At 32.9% G+C, this 22,742-nt stretch overlaps 1 protein-coding gene across 1 annotated transcript in view; it reads right to left on the reverse strand.

The window, feature by feature from the left end:
- The window catches only part of Hk (potassium voltage-gated channel subfamily A regulatory beta subunit hyperkinetic), a 44,761-nt gene that overhangs the window by 9,445 nt on the left and 12,574 nt on the right, over nt 1-22,742 (reverse strand). The window contains exons 4-5 of the mRNA XM_089695958.1: nt 13,712-13,814; nt 11,921-12,053 (exon numbers count right to left, since the gene is read on the reverse strand). Of these exons, the coding sequence (XP_089552084.1) occupies nt 11,921-12,053; nt 13,712-13,814 (236 nt within the window). The remainder of the gene's footprint in view (nt 1-11,920; nt 12,054-13,711; nt 13,815-22,742) is intronic.

The following is a 22,742-nucleotide window of genomic DNA, read 5'->3' on the forward strand; positions in this document are numbered from 1 at the left end:
ACTATAATTTATAGATACACAATTAGACATGACAATATTGTATTGAAGCTAGAGTCAGTTGTAACATTTTTAGAAAGAAAAATTAAGAGTTCTAAAAGTTCTAACTACCTATATTTTATTTAATAAAGAAATATAATAATAGGGAATATTTTCCACAGAAAAAAAGGAGAGTATAAATGGCTTTTAGCTCTTTTACTAAAAGAGAAAAAAAGGAGTCCTGTAAACACACGAGATTTTCACTAGTAGCTAACGTTCTACGAAAACACGTAGGTTTTGCACTTTTACTGTTTCAGGAAAAAAATATTTATCTAAAAAAAGAAATTGATGAAAATTTGCCCTACTTTATTGTACACACAGATACCTATACCTAGTAAAATGAGTCTGAAAAGATGTTATATGGTCAAAAATCCGTTTTACGACACTATTTTATCAAAATGGCGCAGCGAGCGAAAAACATACGATGTGGATAAATGAAAATTCGAAAAAGACCCTTCAAAATTTTAAACAATACCCGTTTATAAATCTCCCGGAAAAGTTTCAAGGGAGAAGCAGTAGCTAATGTGCTACGAAGATTGTTAGATATTACATTTTTACATTAAAAAAAATAGGGGTTTCTCTAAAAATAACAGCCTTTTAACATCACTGTCTCTATGACGATCTACATAGGGTTTAAATTATTACATTTGAATACATATCACTACAAAAAATTACGACACTGCCACTGAAATTATATTATCTAAAGCTAACGGAGTTACTAATAGGTGCTTATTTTTTTAGATAGAAATAGGGTCAAAAACTTAAAAAAAGACGTGTGGCACTTGGGGACTGCCGCGGTAAAGCTATTGCATGCTATGACTTCAAGCCACACCTCCGTGCCCGTCGGAGTGGCGAGCGTGAGGTTTTTCATTACGGAATTTCTGGATTCGGTCCCCGCGCTCAAGGCCCGCGATAAAAGCTATAGCTTAAAAAAATAAAACACTTGTCGAAACTACGATTTACACTTACGCTTTTCTGCCAATTAAACATCGTATTGGTCATGATAATTAACAGATTTGCTCAAGTATAAATCATTAACAAGCAATCCTTGTGGTTGACCGAGCTGTTGTCCTAACTTCACACAATGTCCATAATATGTTCCATAATATCAATCTATCTAATACCTTCAAACGAGTAGTTTTTTTTTTAATTTGAATGTCGGAAAGGGCTCTACGATTTTTTTTTAAACTTTTTTTACTTTTTTCTTTCTTATTTTTATTGTTTCTAATTGAATTATGATAAACTTTAAAAGGGATTTGGGTACTTTTTTATGGCCTAGTGCAAGGGCTAGTGGCGTCGTAATGACATTTCGCGGCCAGTGATGAAACTTGGATATTATAAAAGAGCAATATATTGCGTATATACAGGGTTACTTGTAAAACACCAGCAACCTCGCAGGACAAGATAGCTAACATCATAAGTAACAACATTTGTTCTACGACTTTTGATAATTTGTTAGATTTTATTTTCATACAAAAATAAATATAAAATATTCATTTAATTTTCCGTTTGAATATTATAAACTCTACGCGCATCCCAAAAATTACGTAAACAAGAAGCGAACGAGAGGGGCGCGTCGTCCTTTCGAAAATCTTTTCTATAATGAATAGAACATAGACTTACAAATGTTAGGAGAGTACAATAAAAATTTAAAAAAAATCATTTATAAATAATGTATTGCGTTATGCCAAAAGTCGTAGAACAAATGTTGTTACTTGTGATGTTAGCTATCTTGTCCTGAGAGGTTGCTGGTGTTTTACAAGTAACCCTGTATAAGCGTCCATATACAACGTAGAATTCTTAAATAAATAAAGGAGAAACCTAAAAAACTCAGAAAAATCTTATAATAAATCATCTAGATTCTAGGTAAATGAATAATTCAAAACCAAAAAAGTATCTCTGTTCCTTCGTTTCGAGATTTGTGTCCATAATAACTTTTTCTTACAATATATTGCTCTTTTAAAATATCCAAGTTTCATCACTGGCCGCGAAAGTTCATCACGACGCCAACTTTACCCAAACCCCTTTGAAAAACTTAACTACGTAAATATAACTAGACTCGGGTCGAGCAGCTACTTATAGCTAGCAGATGACTTATATCATAAATGCCAACGTTTTTTATTCGAATAAATATGGATGTATTTGGTAAGTAATTAAACACGATTTGGCGTGCAGATTATTTATAAGTGTGAATTAGCATATAGGTTATTTTTCTCGGGAGCAAGAGATTATAACACCTGTTGGTGTTCCAAGCGAGTCTACAAATATCAATTGAATTGTGTCTTCCGGTAATTTCCGAACAACTATAACACGATAAAATAGAAATAAGAGAACATGAAATTGAGCATAACTGTAAGTTAGCCGATAAAAGTGAAAGTATTACATTAAAAGTTTGAAATAAATTAATTATTATACATAAGTACCTCAAAATAATAACAAGACGTTCGCGCCTTCTTTTCTTGTTTGAACTTTACACCAGTATTTTTATAAGGAATAATAAAGAAAAATATATAATTATAAGGAATAAAATAATAAAGAAAAAATAAGACATTCATCTATTTACCTTTATTAGAGATTTAATAAATAAAGAGCTTTTATTTCATCTAGCTACCATTCTGTAATCCTGTAAAATACATGTTCTTAGTAAATAGGCAAAAGTTTTTTTAAGTTTTTCGGTTTACTTCTATACCTAATAAGCTTTTCTCCGTGACTAAAATAAAGCTATACCTAATATAACGAAGAAAAATTAATTATTTAAAAACTTTTCAAACATGATGGATGGATTATATTATATTAGGTACATAATATTACTTTACAAAGACAAAAAATATACCTCATACTTAAGTGCGTTTAGCTACTATTATGTATTCTGTGCTTAAGTTTTAAAAGCCAATGTGTAGCTATTTACTACAAGATGGCGCTAGTAATACCATAACTAGATTCATTGTAAATAATTATTCCAATTCGCTACTAATAAAAACTAAAATAAAAAAGAAGCAATGATTTCAAAAACTTCCCTTGTTTTACGTTAGAATATATTGTCCCATACGATATTTACATGGCTCATAATCTGCAAAAGTATTCCTTGCAAAACTTTTTGCATAATAACTACAGCGTCTTTCCGAGAAACCAATAAGCTACTTATACGAAATTGCACGAAAAGCTGAACATTTTCACCATTATACATAAAAGGCATAAAAGCGAACATGCATCTGTACAAAATAACATGCTATTAGGAGTTTCTTAAACACCAAATTATCGCATTTCCTAGAACTCTCTCCATAGAATTCAAGGACTCTCAGAACATACATAACACCCTTGAATATTTTACAGCAATTAGTCGACGTTATTACATACCAGTCACCGTAATAGTATTCCCTTTGATACCTTATACAGATGACTTCCAATTCACTACCAATGTTATTACTCGTTCAAATGAATTATGGTAATATTTATTGGCTGTTTATTTGTAAACCAAATTTCACATGTAATACAGCTAACAATACAACAAAATATACGCGACTGAATTCATCAATAAGTGCGGTCATTTTAATTTAATTGTGGTACATTGATACATACAATATGTGAAATTTTGCTGCTTACAAAAGCATATTTCATAATTTAATTAACTGGTCTGGCAAACGAATGACCCCCTGGAGTGGTAAAAGAGAGGGGATTGCAACTCTCGATTTTTTCCCCTTGTCCCCATGCGTTGCGGAATAATGGATTAAAAGCAGTATAGCAATAGTATGACACAGATGCCGTACATGGTCAAATGACCAAATTTACCCCCGGTAACTCTCGGAAATTAAATAAAAATTCCGACTTGGTGGACCACCATTTTTGTACGGCACTGAGCGGTTTCTTATTATTTTTAATGGATCTATCGATGGTTAAGAATGCCGTACAAAAATATATGACCAAAATTTACCGAGTCTACCTGTACTTTTGAATTCTCATCTGCACTCAGTTGGACAGCTTACAAGTGACGGCATAGTGATGAATCTTATTATTTTATGCTCTTCTATCGTTCTAGATATGTCCCCTGGTGGTTCAATTGACCCATATTTTTTTCCTATGCCGGCTTGTAGTCTATAACAAAAATGTCCACATTTTAGCACGAAAAACGTCCATAGGACGGTGCTCATAAGATTTTATCCTTTTAACTTTCAATATAAGTACAACGTTTTAAGTTTAACCGTGTGTTGTAAACATCTCCACTACAAGCAGAACCATCAACCAACCTATTGTTTCATTTATAGCAAATTCGAGAGGAATATTCAGGAATTGTATTTAATGAAGATATTGATTACGGCGAGTTCTTTGTATTCACAAAGAACACGGATAGTTTACACAGATAATAATTTCTGTAATTAAATCTCTCAGTAATTAAATATTGTTCTTTTTTAAAAATGCAGCTTTGCGTATTTTAACCAATTAATTAAAATGCTTTGTAATATTATGAAGACTTTTCATTTCCTTGTTATGTTTTGCTTCTTCTTTGTCTTTTTCTTACCATGTTTGTAATGCAACTCGAGATTGTTAAAGGAGCACTGAGGAAAAATATGTTTGACTAAAATATATTAATGCAGGTTAGAAATTTATGTTGTCCATATTCAGTCGTGTCAAACTTTTCAATACAAAACGAGACAGTTGTTCAACAATTTTATGCAATATAGGGTATATTAAGTTGGAAAAGTTCGTAGGGGAGACCGAGGGGAGTTGAAACAATTTTCACGTTTTGTTTAATATAACTCATACTATTATCAGAAATCTTATGGTACTGGTACCAATCGATAGGTTATTCTATACACTTGCGAATGGTTAGCATAAATAAACGGTAAGCGTTAAAAATGATGGTGAAAAATTGACTTAATCGCAACAAGTCAACTTGTTTCAATTCCCCTCATACCGAGGTAAGATGAAACAGAGGTCGAGGAGAGTTGAAACATTATGATTCTGGGGAGTACTAGGAGCTGCAAAATAAAAATGTTGATTTGATTCAAAGGTTTTAATTAAAACTTATATTTTCAAGTGATCAACGACCTTTATTTGTAATATTTTAATGACATATCAGTCAAGTAGGTCTAATACAAATAATAAACACTAAGGGCCGATTTTTCAATGCTTGGATAAAACTTATTCGACGAATAATGTATAAAACTACCATTTTAAAAACGTATTCTAATTGCCCGTATTTGACAGTTTACGTGACATTTTAATATTATCGTGTAATACTAATTTATTGGACGGATAAGTTTTATCCAAGCATTGAAAAATCTGGCCTTAAATTAATAAAAATTGACATGCAAATAACAGTAAAATAACATTATACTGGATTATGCTGATGCGTGTTACACAAACTTATGTGAAGAGCAGCTTAATCGACTCGAACGGCTCCAAAATACTTGCATCCGATTTGTTTATGGGTTGCGAAAGTTTGACCATATTTCAGAGTATCGTAGGAAACTTAAATGGCTGCCAATCCGTTCACGCCGGAATATTCATGTCCTCAAACTTCTCTACTCTATTCTTTTCTGTCCTAATTCCCATTCCTACTTAAAATCTAATTTTAACTTCCTTACAACTGATACCTACTCTCTTAGATCTTCCAACAATCTTTTGCTTAGTTTCCCTATACACTCGACTAAATATTACACCTCCTCCTTCACTGTCACTGCAATCCGTTTATGGAACAACCTACCTGAGAGAATTCGTTGTGCTCAAACAATAAACTCTTTCAAGAAAATGCTGAAAGATTATTTCCTTTCCCTCTAATTGTAGTATTTATGTAATTATCGTATTGCTGTTTGTATCTGTAAGTATGTGTATGATATTTTTATATGTATGTATGTATGTATGTGATTATTATATTCTATACGTAATATTTATGTATATGTGTTACTATATATTTTATTATTCAAATATTTATAACTCATGTTAATTATTGGCTCACACTACCGAAGTTATTATATTTTTATCCTCTACCCGACGGTTGCCTGGAAGAAATGGCTTATAGCCATAAGGCCGCCCACTGTATGCCGATTGTATCTTTTATTTTGTGTCGTCTTAATCTTGTATTTCCTATACAGTGAAGAATAAATAAATAAATAAATAAATAAATAACAGTCAAATCAACAAAATATTTTACATTTTTATAAAACTAAATCTTTGACATAAAATAGTTAATAATCAGTAGTTTTTTAAGTATTACAATCAGTACCTACTATAAACTATTTAAGGAACAATAATTTAAAAAATTTCAAAAACAATGTTCTCCACCAGCATAAGCTTCATGAGCCTGAGTCCACAATTGGCATTTCAGACATTGAGCCCACTTTTCTTTGGATCTGTTATTTGAATATGATTCCATACAGCAAATGCAGCAGGATTCCTATTTTTCTTCATCACTATCTTCTTTTCTTGACAACCTTAACCTTTTTAGTTTTACAGCCTGGTTTTGATCTTTTTCTTGCTTTAGTTCCTCCAGTAGGCATGCTTAAACAAATAAACACATTAAATCTACAATCAAATCCTATAATCTTCGTACTTTTTAGCTATAATCAGATATTAAATTGAAAACAAGGAGAGTTGAAACAGTCTGTTTCAAATCACCTCGGTGAGAAAAAACCTCCCAATTTTTACTCAAATCACGATCAAGCAGTAAATACACAGAAATCAAATTTACCAAGTATATTTCAAGAATCTATAGATAATAAGTTTTTAAAACGTATATAACTCAACCCAAAAAACAAAACCAATATTAAAGTAAAAGCATCGTAAAAAATCGTGAAATACTTACTTTTTGCGATTTTCGGCACATGTCAATCAGAACTACAAAACTGCACAAATGACGCTACCGGCGTGAACTGACGTGATAGCTGGTGGCGGGAGGTGGTTAAAAAAGACGTTGCCAGATCGCTAAAGGTTTTAAGTTCCGAGAAATCGGGACTGTTTCAACTCACCTCTGTTTCAAATCCCCTCGGTCTCCCCTATTATATTAGTTATTTAATATTGGGATTTTAAAACTAATAACCAGTCGAGCTATGTCTTTCGTTACTGTGTCTAGCATGGTATAAACAAGTTATTTATTTAAAGATCGTCAGTACTATGTAATAGGATGATAAGCTTTCTTTATTTCTGAGTATTTACCATTAGTTTATTCAAATGAAATGTACATCCGAAGAAAAGAAAAATAAAATAATCTTTTAATAAGATTTAACTCTGTTTTTACATCACTACGTTAACAAATCTTAATAATTAGTGAAAGCCTCTCTTTGTCTTAATTAAAAATTCCATTACATCTGAATATTTTTAAGCTAGCCACATCTCTATATTATATATACTAGGTTTCCGCTCGCGGCTTCGCCCGCGCAGTCAAAGAAAAACCCGCATAGTTCCCGTTCCCGTGGGATTTCCGGGATTGCGTCTTTTTCCCGGGATAAAAAGTAGCCTATGTCATTTCTCGGGTATCAAAATATCTCCATACCAAATTTCATGAAAATTGGTTCAGTAGTTTAGGCGTGTTTGAGTAACAGACAGATAGAGTTACTTTCGCATTTATAATATTAAAATATGATATTTGATTTCCCCGAATTATCTACTCCTATTTTGTATGATACACACTTTATTACTGAAATCTTACAAATAAAATTTAATCTAGAAATGTCATACAGCAACAGCATTGATATCAGAATGTAAATTCCGTAAATTCAAACCTATTTTGGGAGTCTTGCGTTTTCAATTTTATTAACAAATGAAACATGATATTGATTCCGCGTGGGTGCAGATTGTGTGGCAGTCTATGGTTATTCGTGATATTTGCCTTTTGGGTTACGCGTGCGTACAAATAATGAAATTATTTGCTCTGGAACATTGAGGTATTATTATAGAGAGGACACCACGAACAAAATCTGTGCGACAAGCGCGGCGGCGCCGGGTGGCTAGTGAGTCATACACTTTGTAGATATTCTGCCTCATATTACTTATAAATTAAAACCAATCAATGTAACAAATAAATATTGTTTATCTTATTTAAAAAATATGAATAAACTTATCAATTAAAATCAATCAATGTAACAAAAAAATTGGTTTTGACTCTAACTAGTGTTACAAATAGTGTAGTAGCGATGGCCTCTCTAGTACCTAGTACATAGTAACTCAATGCTCTGGAATTTGAACGAAACTCTTACAATTTATTACAGCGTTATCAACAGCGTTGTTTCGTAGGTAAGTACTGCTGCCAGCTTCTGTGTGTTACTTACATGTTTAAAAGGTAAATTTAATTGTCGTTTTACATATTTTGTTTGTTTAGTTACATTATCATGTTTATGTGATCTTACATGCTTGTAAAAATCAAAATCCTCATCGTTTAATATTAGTTTAGATTACATACTATCATTAATGTCATCAACCGTAAAAACACAGAACATGAAAAACAAATAGAAGTGCTATATTTGTTTATTGGGCAGCTCAATTTGACTAAAAACTGACTTAGGTAGATAATAAATTCAGCATTTCAATATGTACCCTAACGCACGATTTAACGGTTTATATAAGTATAACATCCCTAGGTATATGAGCTGTTTTGTTTCTCTTTGCTCAGAAAATTCGAAAATTTTCAAATTCAAAAAAAATCGGCTATTCAACAACAGATGGCATTAGATATAGGTAGATTTTCGATAGTTGGTGCACGGGCTTAATACTAAGTGTTCGGCACCGACTTCAAACCTATTTAATAAAAAGCACATCTAAATAATATGTAGTAATTAATGATATCAAATCTTTTTTATTTTGTACTTTTTCGTTTCTGAAGTCGGTTGTTTTTAACGCAGTTATTTCTATTTTAATACTTTTCAGTGTATTTTTCAACACTCTAATCAAACGAGTTACGAGCCCAATCTCGATAAAGTTGAGTCAATATATTACTAAGTTCCTATGGCCACCTTCCGATTCCATCATCAAATCAGCTCTATGTCATGATAATGTTTCATCGCTATCCAATTTACATACGTATTACGTATACAAAATTTCAGCACAATCGGTTACCGGGAAGTGAATCAAAGTTACTTGCTACATTTCAATTAAGTCATCGTTCTAATGTGTATTGGCGTATAAACTTTACATTTGTATCGTAAGGTACAATCGATTTGAGTCTTTAAATATTAAACTAATCGATTTTAACCGATAAAGTGCAATGTAGGTGATAAACGAGCCTTGAAAACATTTTTATGAACTTATACTAGGTTTTTGTGTTACGATTTTCGGTGGGGAATGACCGAGGAATGCCTCTGATTGAAAAACACGTATATTTTTTCAGGATGGGAAAGGGAACTTTGCAGAAGTAAATTCAGAGTCGTCTTGATGATGTTTCCTCCTTCAATCTTACAACTTACTTTTTGTAAATTTTACCCAGTCTTCAGGCTCCAATCAATCACGGTCCGTGTGCAATTTGAGTTCCACCTAGACCATGGTAGCTTATTATTGTTTACCTTTAACTGGATCTTCAGTTTTGACCAAGAATCGAAGTATTATTACAGGAATAAAACATACATATTTTGTGTGAAACATAATTACGATATGCTTGATAAAAGAAACCCAAAATATATGCTATAAGCTGACCACAATGAAGGAGTAAATTACAGAACTATTCATACCAATAGAAGTCAGAGGTCTAAATACACCCGATAATTAAATTCAAGAACACTAAGTTGGTTTCCATCCAAAACCCACGTAAATTCAAACAATATCGTATCAAATGTTGAGCCCCAAATATACACATTACATTCTACACATGCCTCAAATGGACACAGAACAATGGCTACAACAAATCAAGTTTAGTCTAATGAGAAGCGTAGATATAGTCGGAATTGGAGATATGATTTCGAGATATGATTATGAGGTTTGATATTTGGTTTCGGATACGTGATTACAAATTTCCTTTCAAAACTGCGTCCAGAATATCTATTGATTGCATACTAATAGTAGGTACAGCTGTGACTAACAAGGGCTCTTTCAAATCTGCGCATATTCAATAATTATACCCAACCTTCTATTCAAGAGGACGCATGGTGTAGGTACTTTCAATTGTGTTGTTTCCAGGAATATCACTATAGATTCTGTCGATACACGTACACACACATGTGGACAATGTATTAAGCTCAATCATATCAATATTGTAGTGAAAATTTCTTTGTACTCGATTAAAATCCTATCCTATCCCACTAATATTATAAATGCGTAAGTTTGTGAGTTTGGATGTCAGTGTATGTATGTTACTCTTTCACACAAATATTACTGAACCGATTACAATGACATTTAGCACACATATAGAAGGTAACTTGGATTAGCACATAGGTTCGGTATTATCCGGGAAATCCCACGGGAACGGAACTATGTGGGTTTTTCTTTGAAAACGCGAGTGAAACCGCGAGTGGAAAGCTCGTAGGTACAGTCTATAGAACAGACCAGTGTAATAATACGATTTTCAATGTACAAATCGCGGTATCGATATTTGAATTCCACAGTGAGATCGGACTTTTTTATGACGAATACCTTTCTTGTTTCGTTTCAAACAGTGTTCAGTTTTTAACCCTATATAATATAGAACCATAAGTTTTATACCTACACATGTCTTTTACCACTTTCTTGGGTTTAAGAGATTTGAAGTGATCCAATTTTACCAAAAAAAATCTGATTTAAGTAGATAAACTTGTCCAAACTAAGAAATAAAAGGTGGGAAAATATGAAGTCAAACTCTTTTTATCAAATTGCCGATATTATTCAATTATATTGTAAAGTTGCCTTCCATATAAGTATGGGAAATTGTCACACGAACGAAGAATTATTGATCTCTAACTATGTGAAAGCACAGGTGTGAAATAATATATTACCTAGTTTACGTAAAATAACTCTATTTTAAAATGAAGTACAATTTTTTAAACCTGTATACGACGGTTTTATGTAATGAAACAGAATATGTATAATGCATCTGTCCCATTCCCACAAGGGGACACGGAACTTTACTTTTTCACTTATATATCTTCACTTATATGCCTTTCGCAAGCGTCTTCGCCCGCGTTTTGCAAAGAAAAATCCGCATAGTTCCTGTTCCCGTGGGGTTTCCGGGATAAATCCAAGTTACCCTCTGTAATATGTGTGCTAAATTTCATTGTAATCGGTTCAGTAGTATTTGCGTGAAAGAGTAACAAACTTACACACACATACAAATACAAACTTTCGCATTTATACTATTATTCCCATTAAGTAACTCAATACACCTATAATTATCAGCACGTTCATAAAATCTATATGTAGTTCAAGTGAGAAAAAAACTTCAAAATTCGTTCAGGATTCCGATCAAACGAATGTTTGCATACGCCACAAACTAAACAGGTAACTGTAATATTTTCTTATGTTTGCATTCTACAAGAGTTGAAATATGTAGGTATCTAAAATACATATATAGGTTTTAAACTGTAATTTAATTAGACTGCATGTTTTCAACTAAGTAACAGATGAATAAATTCCAAGTAGGTTTAAAAATAGGTAGGAATACTTTATATTGTATATTTTTTTTAAATATTGTAATTTATCCCATTGAGCATCGAACGGCCCGATAGATTTTCTATTGTGTCTGTGATTCCGGGGCCTGAGTTAATAATTATTAATTCTGTAAGTATTAGGTAGAAAGGTATTTAAAAGCCCAGGTATGGAATAAATGAATACCTATGTAATATATTATATTTTCACACTTAAGTACAAGAATATTTTCCAAAAAGCTTGCAATTTTTCACTTTCAATATCAGTAGATTAATTGTAATGTCCATTCCATTATTTCAAGCTACTCATCATCATCATTTTAATGTATATATCTAAATCTTACATGGGATAAGAAGACACTCGTATGAGACTCGCTCGTGATCTCACATCGTTGGCGGACATCCTCCACGCTCTGAGATCCTTGCCGGTAGTGAAGCAAGGCGTCTCACGGCTGACCACGCTCTCCATTGATTTCTCTGTTGAATCACACGAATATAAATGTTTCAGCACAATCTTCACACACGGCACGATCTGAACCCATTCTAAGCTTTCGCTTGTGTTATTGAAACCAGAGATCGTTAACACCCAGACACAAAGCAAACATCTATGTTCATCACACAAATATTTGCCCTGGGTGGGAATCGAACCCACAACCTCTGGTTTGGGTCACTACCAACTAAGCCTACCGCGGTCAGTCAGAATATAACGAGAATAATGTTGTTTGAAGATGTATGATTGATAGTTTAGATTTTTTAAAGAAGCACATAATTCGCTAGTTTTAGCTTTTTTTTATTTTTGTTTCGATCTATAGAAACTAAGTGTTTCTTTAAAAAATCTAAACTATAAAATGCTGTCATCAGAGAGTATCAAGAGAATAATTACTTGTATGATTGAATGTGAATTAGGCTTTATCCAATAATATCGGGCTTCTTATTTAGTGTTGATGCAAACCACAGAACATATATACTCGATGCAAACAGAAAAAAAAAAATTGCAAGACTTAGTGGTAACAAGTACTTCTTTTACAACTTGAAGAGCAAATGTTGAATTAAATCCAAATTAATATGGTTAAGCCTATATGGCCTTAAAATTGTTTCTCTTTGCCATATTGTAGCTCACACACGGTTTGCGTATCAATAATCGATAACAATTTGCTTCGATTAATAGAATTTCTGGTTACAATGCCTGTAATTTTAGTTCAAAGGCCGTTTTCATTAACAACCCGAAGCCCTTTCATATGGGGATCGGATGTCGGCACTTATAAGATTAACCCGTGACCACTTAGATCATATCTAATAAGAACACTTAGGGATAAAGTGAACCTGTAATTTAACTACTAAGTCACTTACAAGGCGTTGAGTTTACTAGTAGAGGTGGGTAAATAAATACGTTATACGAATCAATTAAGAGTTAAACACAACACACTAATTTAAGAGAGTAAATTACAACTACAAATAGGTATACTATGCATCTTTGTTTGCAAAATGCACTAACAACTAACTAACTAACTGAAAAAAGAAAGAGGTTTGGGAACTTTGTGTCCAAAATAACTTTTGCTTACAATATATTGCTCTTTTAAAATATCCAAGTTTCATTACCAACTAAACACCAACTAGAAAGGGGTTTAGGTAAAGTTGGCTGGGCCAAACCCCTTTCTAACAATTATATTACACATCATATAGGTACTAGAATCAAAATACACTGTATGACAAGTATGATTTTACAAGAGGAAAAGTTTCGCGATTGCACAGTGCACTACACAATACGAGTATGGAATCTTTCTAGAAGTTTCGAAGTCTTTACGTATGAATTAACATATTTCTTAATCGTTGGCACAGTGCAAAGTTGTCAAAACAAACGGCTGCTTATTTCTTAGAATGTTTTCCCTTTAGTTGGAATTTGTAAGGACTTTAGAGCTTTGTGATTTCATGATGTTTACAAGAGGAGTTCTGTGAATCACATAAAAATATATTATAATCAACTTACTAGCTTACTACTAATCTGTTAATTACCAAATTACGATTATCTTTTGAGACAAGTATCATAGAGAAGTAGCTATGCGATTATGGTGTTGTTTGAGGTAAGATATCTTGCTCTAAAGTCTAACATGTTCTAAGTGGAGTGTGTACCTTACCTTTGCATGGTCCCAGAAGTGGTATACTGATCTCTTCGTTGTCGCTTATGCTGGTACTGGATTGCAGCTTTAGGAGGGTGAGACTGGCTTTTCTTAGGTCACTCTAGAAGGGAAAATTAGTGTCACTATAAAGTCATATGAAGAATTATCTCCGAAATGCATTGTTGAATTAGGTAAATTAATTTAATTATAGAGCATTTGATTTAAAAAATGTTGTGTGGTTTTATGAAACCACGGTAAAAGTGAAACTGTTCGAACGGTTCCGAACACTGGTTTGTGTAGCGCATGTCGCGTGACGGTCGGCTGCCGAGTAGGTATACCTACTCGGCAGCCGCGATACACGCGACATGCGCTACACAGGCCAAAAAGTTTGAGACGATGTAATAAAAGTTTCACTTTTAAAAAAAGATTGTTTTTCTAACACATTCTAACTATTTTGTTAATCGATGTTAGCGTTCTAACAGACGAACGGCAAGCCGTCGACATATTAACTGCTGCCGCCGACGTGCCGCCGACTGCCGTCGACATGTGGCCTAGGCCGTTCACAACTTGCTGTTCGTGTGTTAGAACTCGAGTTGCGAGAACAATTAATGTAATTTTGAAATATGACGAAAGAATATTTAATATTTATCTTAAATTATCTACAGAAATTGACTAATAAGACCTCATATTGATCGTTTTGTGAGAATCTATGTAAATTATACGAAAGTAGTTTGAGTTCTGTCCGGATGAAAGTTGTAGTTCTGTTATATTAGGTTAAATAATCAACATTATTTTGAACTGCACGAGCAAATTTACATCCACCTTTTTAAGATCCACAATATTTATTAATTGGAATTAAATTTTGTTTTACTTATTGCAGCTACAACTCGTAATATTTCACTTCATTATAATAATACAGTTTCTATATGAAAATGGATTGATATTCTTGATCAGCTTTGCTATGGACGTCAAAAAGACACGTATTTAATACCTCAAAAGGAACACTAGTAAGGTTGTACAATATTTTTCCATAAAGATATTAGTTTAAAATCCCTCTTACACGGATAAAAGCTTATGTAAATTGAATATTTTCATTCGTTATAATTGCTTTTAAGATGTTAGATAATCTTATTATAACATTTTTAAAGCAGAAAAAGGTTGGAGAGGTGGTATATTCATTAGTGGGTAGAGCTTTCGACTCCAGATCGAAAGAGTCGGGGATCGATTGCCATTTAATAAAAACATTTTATTTTATAAAATAGAAAAAGCGTAGCGAAGCTGCCGCAATGATTTATAGCATTTTATACCGCCGATAGAGAAAATCTACAACGAGAAAGAAAAGGAAATGTCTTTAGAATATTTCATATTTCTTTAACACGCTGCCCATTAAAATAAAATAAAAATCGTTTATTTAGGAACAAAACATTGACATCGATCTGTAAAAGGGGGGGGGGGGGGGGGGAACGAGCACTCTTTGCTGTGCTTTTTCTTTGAGTACACGGACGAAGCCGCGGGCGAGGCTCGTTAAAAATATTGTTTTAAATACCACGATGTTTAAAACAATATTAACTAAATTAAAAAAAAATATTGATAAACACGTTCAATATACCAAATGATAAACAGTAAATATATTACGTGTAACAGGTGCTTTTAACGAATGTGACACGCACGGGTCGAATATCAATACGCACGATTAGCTCGTATTCGCTGTTTCTCGAAAGTTTAACATGTGATAGTACTTATGTAATTACCTAAGTACTACGTTGCTACTTGCTATTGTTATCTTCCAAACAAAGGAATGGTAATTTTCTAAAGTTTAAGAACTTCAACTTTAAAGACTTCAAAGATTCTCAATTTGACTGTATTTTTTTTAGAACATAACTCAGAACTCAGAACTTTCGACTGGGTGAAACAATTTAGATGATTTTTTTTATTTAAAGCTGGTGCCTTCCAATTAACCCCATTAAAGTTTTGTCTAATTCTGACAATTTAAAGGCTGTTTAGTTTTTTTTATTTTTAACATTATTTCATTTTTCGATACTACAGTCATGCTTTAATAAAATCAATGTCCAGCTAAAATTCAACACCGACATTTTTACCAATATTTTTTAGTCTACAGCTGTCGAATGACAATCAAATTCCTAAATTGAGTTTTACCTCGCCCACCTAACTGGCACATCACACATGCTAAAATTTGTTACACGTGTATCCTACCCTAAGCAATAGTTAGTGCAATGATGAGGAGTTTTTGGCTATGTTTAGATAACACGGAAAATATAAATTGATTAATGAATAATTTAGTTAACCTTTACTGTGGTTTGAAATCTTCTGAAAAAGTTCGTTATAATTCAAACAATTATTATCTCTAACTATAAAATAAAGTCATTCCCGCGTCTATCTTTCTATCTGTCTTGTCTAATTCAAAAACGACCAATGGTTGGGGACATACCATGGGGCTTATGGGGATTGTAATACTGTTCCATGCAACGTGCCATGGTTCTCGAGGGTTAGTTATATTATATTATACCGTTTAGTTTTAAACACCGCGGGCGATGTCGCAGTCAGAAAGCTGCTAATTAATTACAAAGGACTTTGTCGAAATCTGTTATTGTCATTTAATTAATTTTGACAACAAAAATGGAACCTGTAAGGGGAGAGTCATGTAATTTATAATGAAATATTACATAAAGTAATGTTTTAATGAAATTGTTCTGAATTATTGCACACTAATTTTCATCTGACTTCAAAAATAACTGTATTTCTTTTTTTGGTCTGTTCGTCTAGGTGAACTGATTTTAATAAAACTTTTTTTATTTGAACGCTTTTGCGTCCCGTGTGATCCCATTTTCAATTTGTTCTTCCATTGTAATTGAAGGAGATTTAGTTTTTTTGTTAAAAATAATATGTATTTTCTTATTTCAAATAAAGAGTTATGACTGATTTAAATTGGTTTTGCTGGAAAACTCACGTGATTTGTGCTATGAGATCAGCTATAAAACATATGGGAAGTGCTTATAATAATTTAGAGGTAGTATCAAGTATCCTGTATCTTTGAAACAAGTAAGAAAATAAAAGGAATATGGATGTTTAAGCACTATCTAGTAGATAACAATCGGTAGGTGAGTTCAACGTCATTTCATTTTATAATACGAGTAGCCTGAAACTGAAACCTTGAAATTCATGGAAACGCACCTACCTACAATACATTACTCGTATACACTACCCATGACACAACGGCTTCAATTCAATTTAGAATCTCACAAAAGAGATTTTTGGATACGCCCTTCGCATGTTATAATCCCATCTCCGACTTCCATCAAATAATACCTGAGTAATATGTCCAAAGAGATACGAATAATTAAAATGTAAGCTTACAAAGGCAATAAGACACAATATACTACAGTTACAGAGCTGTGAGAAACAAAGCTTAACCATACTTTTTTAATTTTTATAGACAAGGGATCTGTACAGAAACTGTATTGGGTTTTCACATACGCTGTATTTTGTTAACTCATTATCAAGCTATCTCCGGTAGATGTTGTTCTGCTCTATTGTCCCTTCTTCGTGCTTTTTCTACATAAGAACCTTCTTAGTGTATTTTTTGAAATCGTTTTAAAATAATGGATAACATCAAGTGCAGTTAATTGGTAGAAGGCGTAGGTGTAAAAGGAGTGTATTTATCTTAATATATATAAATCTCGTGTCACAATGTTTGTCCTCAATGGACTCCTAAACCACTTAACCGATTATAATAAAATTCGCACACCATATATTATGCAGTTCGATCCAACTTGAGAGATAGGATAGTTTAAACATGTAGGTACCACGGGCGAAGCCGGGGCGGACCGCTAGTATATTAATAGATTATTATCAACAAAACCGATATTTCTTGTGAAATAAAATACAATGTAGTTTCCAATAAGTCTTTAATGAGCTTATTTAAGATTTTGCAAAATTGTTGTGAAATACATATTATAACATTGTTTTTCCATTGCATTTTATTATAAGATGTAAAACTTAATTGAAGTTTAATCCGATTATGGAAAATACTACATCAAGGTGCGAATCCTATGCAATTTTATTTTTATTAATAATTAGTTTTGCATTATAATGAAGGTTTAATAAGTAGAGGGATGAATTAGTAAAAGACAAATCGCAGTAAATGCTATGAAAAAAAAAAAGATTTACTTACTAAAAGGACTATAAAATTGACTGCTATATCTATACTAATATTATAAAGCTGAAGAGTTTGTTTGTTTGTTTGTTTGTTTGAACGCGCTAATCTCGGGAACTACTGGTCCGATTTGAAAAATTCTTTCGGTGTTAGATAGCTCATTTATCGAGGAAGGTTATAGGCTATATATCATCACGCTACGACCAACAGGAGTGGAGCCACGGGGGTGAAACCGCGCGGAGCAGCTAGTATGTATATATACGGGCGGGTTCGAGTCCCGACTCGTGATCGAATTTTTTCTATTCTTTATAAATTTATATTTATAAATGCTATATATATAGTTGAGTTTTTTTCAACAGACCAAATATTGGACTGACGCGGTTGGCTTGGGTCTTGGTTCATGGGTGGTATAGTGGCCGTTAATGCCCCGGACGTTACGTGAAATCTGATATACTTACCGTAGTAAAACAAAAATCCCTGCATATTTTACAATTCGTTATTTATAAAACAACAATGTTTTCTCAATTTTTGTATTATACCGATATTATAATATTGTATTTCAGGACAATTTTCACACACGGCACGATCTGATCCCATACTAAGCTTATTATTAAATTATATTTAACATTAAATTAAATTTAAATTTAATTGCACTGTAGAAGAAAATTAATAATTCATAGATGGAGAGTCCAGCAATGGACAACAAAAGGCTGATGATGATGATGATAATATAGATGGATCTAGATGTTGTTGATATGTGAATATAGATTTATTTGATATACCAGAATACTTTTTATTTTATTTATTTATTCAGACAAGACGATGAAGTCGGATACTAAAATACATAGCTAAAATACTAACAGTTGTATACACTCCCATCTTGCCGTAAAAGTTCAGTCAGCACAAAATGACCACAAATCCTGTTTTTTTTTATATTATTTATTTGGTCAACCAACATTTGTTTACAGTGATTCTTACAATATAAATATTACATGCATCAAGATAATAATATGTTCTTGCCGAAAGTAACAAATAATTAAAGGTTAACACAGCATGCACCAATTAAACAGAGCTATTTCTTAAAAGTATAATTCAGACATGTTGTTATTATAAATCCTGTTCCTGATGTTAGCCCAACCATTATTAGTCCATGGCCCAACTAAACATAAAACATTTTAGGTACCTACACAAACAGGAGGACTGTTCTTATATTATCCTTAATTAACTAGCAGGAAATGTATGTCAGCATTCTTTTAAATAATGCTGACTTTACAAACAAACAAAAAAATAAAATTGAAATGCCATTTTATAGGTTAGCTAAAGTTAAAAATTCATTTATGGGCCAAGGTATACGTTTTTACAATAGAATTCCTCATAGTATTAAATAGTTTAGTAGTGTTAAATTTAAAACTTATTTAAAAAATGTATTAGTTCAGAGAGCCTACTACAGCATTAAGGAATATATGGAAGATGAAAATCCATGGAGGGTTGTCGCGTAAGAATAACAGGACAGTTCTTTGGCATATTATGATAATATATAATATTATGTAGTTAGATGTAAGTAACATGTAATGTAAAATTATATTGTATATGGACATGACTTTAAAAGAGCAACTATGGAGTTTCTTGCCGGTTCTTCTCCATAGATACTGCAGCTTTCCGAATCGGTGGTAAATTTAAAGAATGTAATGACGATTCGAATGTTTGAGTTTGAGTTTGAAGTTTGAACACTTTCCTCTCATAACGCTTCCGATAATTTACATTTCATTTAACAAACATAGTTACGAATAATAAACATCCGTATCAATTTCAATACCTCATTAATTTGTTTGATTTAATTAGTACATTTTATAGAATTGTTTGTTATTTCAATAATGTAGAAGTTTACTAAAATTTTTTTTTGATAAATTATAAAAATTTAAGTAAAATAAAACATATCTGTGCAAGAGTCCACAGATGTTTCGTGCAAAAATATGTAAACTTTAATCCATACTTACCTAATATTATAAATGCGAAAGTAACTCTGTCTGTCTGTCTGTTACTCAATCACGCCTAAACTACTGAACCAATTTGCATGAAATTTGGTGTGGAGATATTTTGATACCCGAGAAAGGACATAGGCTACCTTTTATTGCGAATAATGTACCACTGGCGAAGCCGGGGGGACCTCTAGTAATCTATATATCTCAGTCATTTATTGATGGATTTCAATTTTTTTTTTCGGCTATTGATTAGTTTTGATCTATATTTTAATACTGTTATGGTGAATATAATATTTTCAACATGAGTAAACTTCTCCATTATATTTTTATTCGAATAGATAATATAATTGTCTTCAGCGATTTTCCTGTAGGAGTATTTCCAATAAAGACGGGATTTAAAATTCCTGGTACAATTAACTACGACGTAATTTAAAAGTATCCTTTTCGCAGTATTTCTCTAAGAGGAATATTTAATACCATTTTATTGATGGAATTTTTTCGGCAGTTTATTAGGCAGCCATTTTATAGATGCATGGATATGTGAATGTGTAGAATATAGATACATTTATTTTGGTGATTAGGGTTAAGGAATTATTTTCATAGGAGGCCCGTGTCCCAGTAGTGGGATCGTATATTATGGTCTGATGAGAATGATGATGATGATGGTAATAACATAATCTTTCTAATCAATTATGATGATTCGAAGGGCTTCTTAGTGGGTATAACTTGGCTCTTAGGGCTTCTTCTGCATATTATGTAGGTAGTTAGTATGTGGGACGGCCTACAACGAGATGGACAGACGACCTGATCAAAGTGGCGGGGAGCCGCTGGATTCAGGCCGCTGGTGATCGGTCGTTTTGGAAATCTTTGGGGGAGGCGTATGTCCTGCAATGGACGTGTTGAAAGGCTGGAATGATGATGATGATGATGAATATTATGTATTGTTTTTTTAATTAATATTTTTATCTTCATATGTACCACACAGTGTTGTTATTTAGTAAATTTCAAACTACCCTACATAATATAACAACAAACGAGTGATCAAATAAAGTTTATACTGTACTAGCTGCGCTCCGCGGCTCCGCTTCTGTTGGTCTTATCGTGATGATATTATATAAGCCTTTCTCGATAATTGGGCTATCCAACACCGAAAGAATTTTTCAAATCGGATCTTGAGATAAGCGCGTTCAAACAAACAAAATCTTCAGCTTTATAATATTGGTACATCAATACTCTATTTAGACAACATGAAAACTATAGATGAAAACAGATGTCAAAATACACTACAAAGTGTTTCAGTTATATTGACACAGTCGATCCAATACATCTACCAAATTCAATTATAGATGATTACAGTGCCACAAACTTAACTGACCCGGTGACGGTGTCACTCTGTGGTGGTTTGTGGCACTGTAATCATCTGTATAATTGAATTTGGTAGATGTATTGGATCGTCTGTGTCAATGTAACTGAAACACTTTGTAGTGTATTTTGACATCTGTTTTCATCTATAGTTTTCATGTTGTCTAAATAGATTATTGATGTACCAATATTATAAAGCTGAAGATTTTGTTTGTTTGAACGCAACATAAAAAGTATTTTATTTATACAAAATATTCCGTATGAAAAGTCTGTGAAAATGTGACATTTCCAAAAGGCGGCACGTAGTTCCAGTTTTTGCCACCGGGTCAGTTAAGTTTGTGGCACTGTACATCGCTTTCAATATTGCCATTGACATTGACCTTACAAGAGAACTTTCTAAACCAATCAGGGTAAAGTGTGTCACTCATAAAGCGCGGGAACCAATCAGATTGCTGGAAACAGTGACATCTAGTGGTGAGAAGCTGAATACTTTTTTGCATCGGTTGCATGAGGGTTGGTGACAGCCTATAATGTTCAAATTACTTTCCAATTATTATGATAAAGATTAAAATATTCAAGGAAAACACACAAAGTATGAAAAAATGAAAACTCTTCATTCGCAATATTCCTATAGTGCAATATATAATGGCTTTCTTCTTTCTTCCCATAAATTTATTGCTATTATATTAATTTGTTGCTTTTTCTTTGCAGGTCGCCTTCGAGCGACTGGTAAGTTCTTCAACGATCCTCCTTGAAAAGCAGTGTTAACTACAGAAACTTTTTCTTCATTCGAACCGCGAGGGACTGGAACATGCTTCCTGAGTCTGTGTTCCCCGACGAGTACAATATGGAGGTCTTCAAGAAAAGAGTGAACGGGTACTTTCTAGGGAAGCGCGCTCCACCTTAGGCCACATCTCAGCTTTCCATCAGGCGAGATCGTGGTCAAGCGCTTCCCTATCATACAATAAAAAATAAAAAAACTTTGTCTGTAACGTTTGCTGATGTGGGGACCATTTCGGCATTCCATCGATACATTTGTATTTTCATAATTATAGTGTTACATTTGTATTGATCCTGACTATTAGATTTTTTGCTTTAATGTATTTTTGTTTTGGTGCCAAATAAATGAATGTCTATCAACCTTCTAACAGCCGCTTTAGGGCGCTTGTGCACTACAAGGAATTTTACTGTCCGGCATTCCGATTTTTTACGGTCCGGTTTGGCATGAAAAAACCGATGAATTGCTTGTGCACCTGTCCGTCTTTACTCGGATCAGTGCGGTACAGTTCAAGGAAGTATGGCGGTATAATGCTATCATAAATGATTGTTTTCGCATTTTACAAGAAACGAGTAAAAATATAGAAGGTGAAATATTATATTACTTCGTTATAATAAAAAGTAAAGTTCCGTAAGAGATTTAAAATGCGTGTTTCACTTATTTATTTTAATCGGTGACGAGGAGCTAAATCTATTCCCACTGGAACTTTAACTTACCAACACTTACTTAGATAATAGTTATAGGTCAATGCTT

Source organism: Colias philodice, chromosome 1, assembly GCF_061535455.1.
Source record: "Colias philodice isolate Cphi_HAF_F1 chromosome 1, ilColPhil1 Martin Lab GWU primary, whole genome shotgun sequence".
Lineage (NCBI taxonomy): Eukaryota > Metazoa > Arthropoda > Insecta > Lepidoptera > Pieridae > Colias > Colias philodice.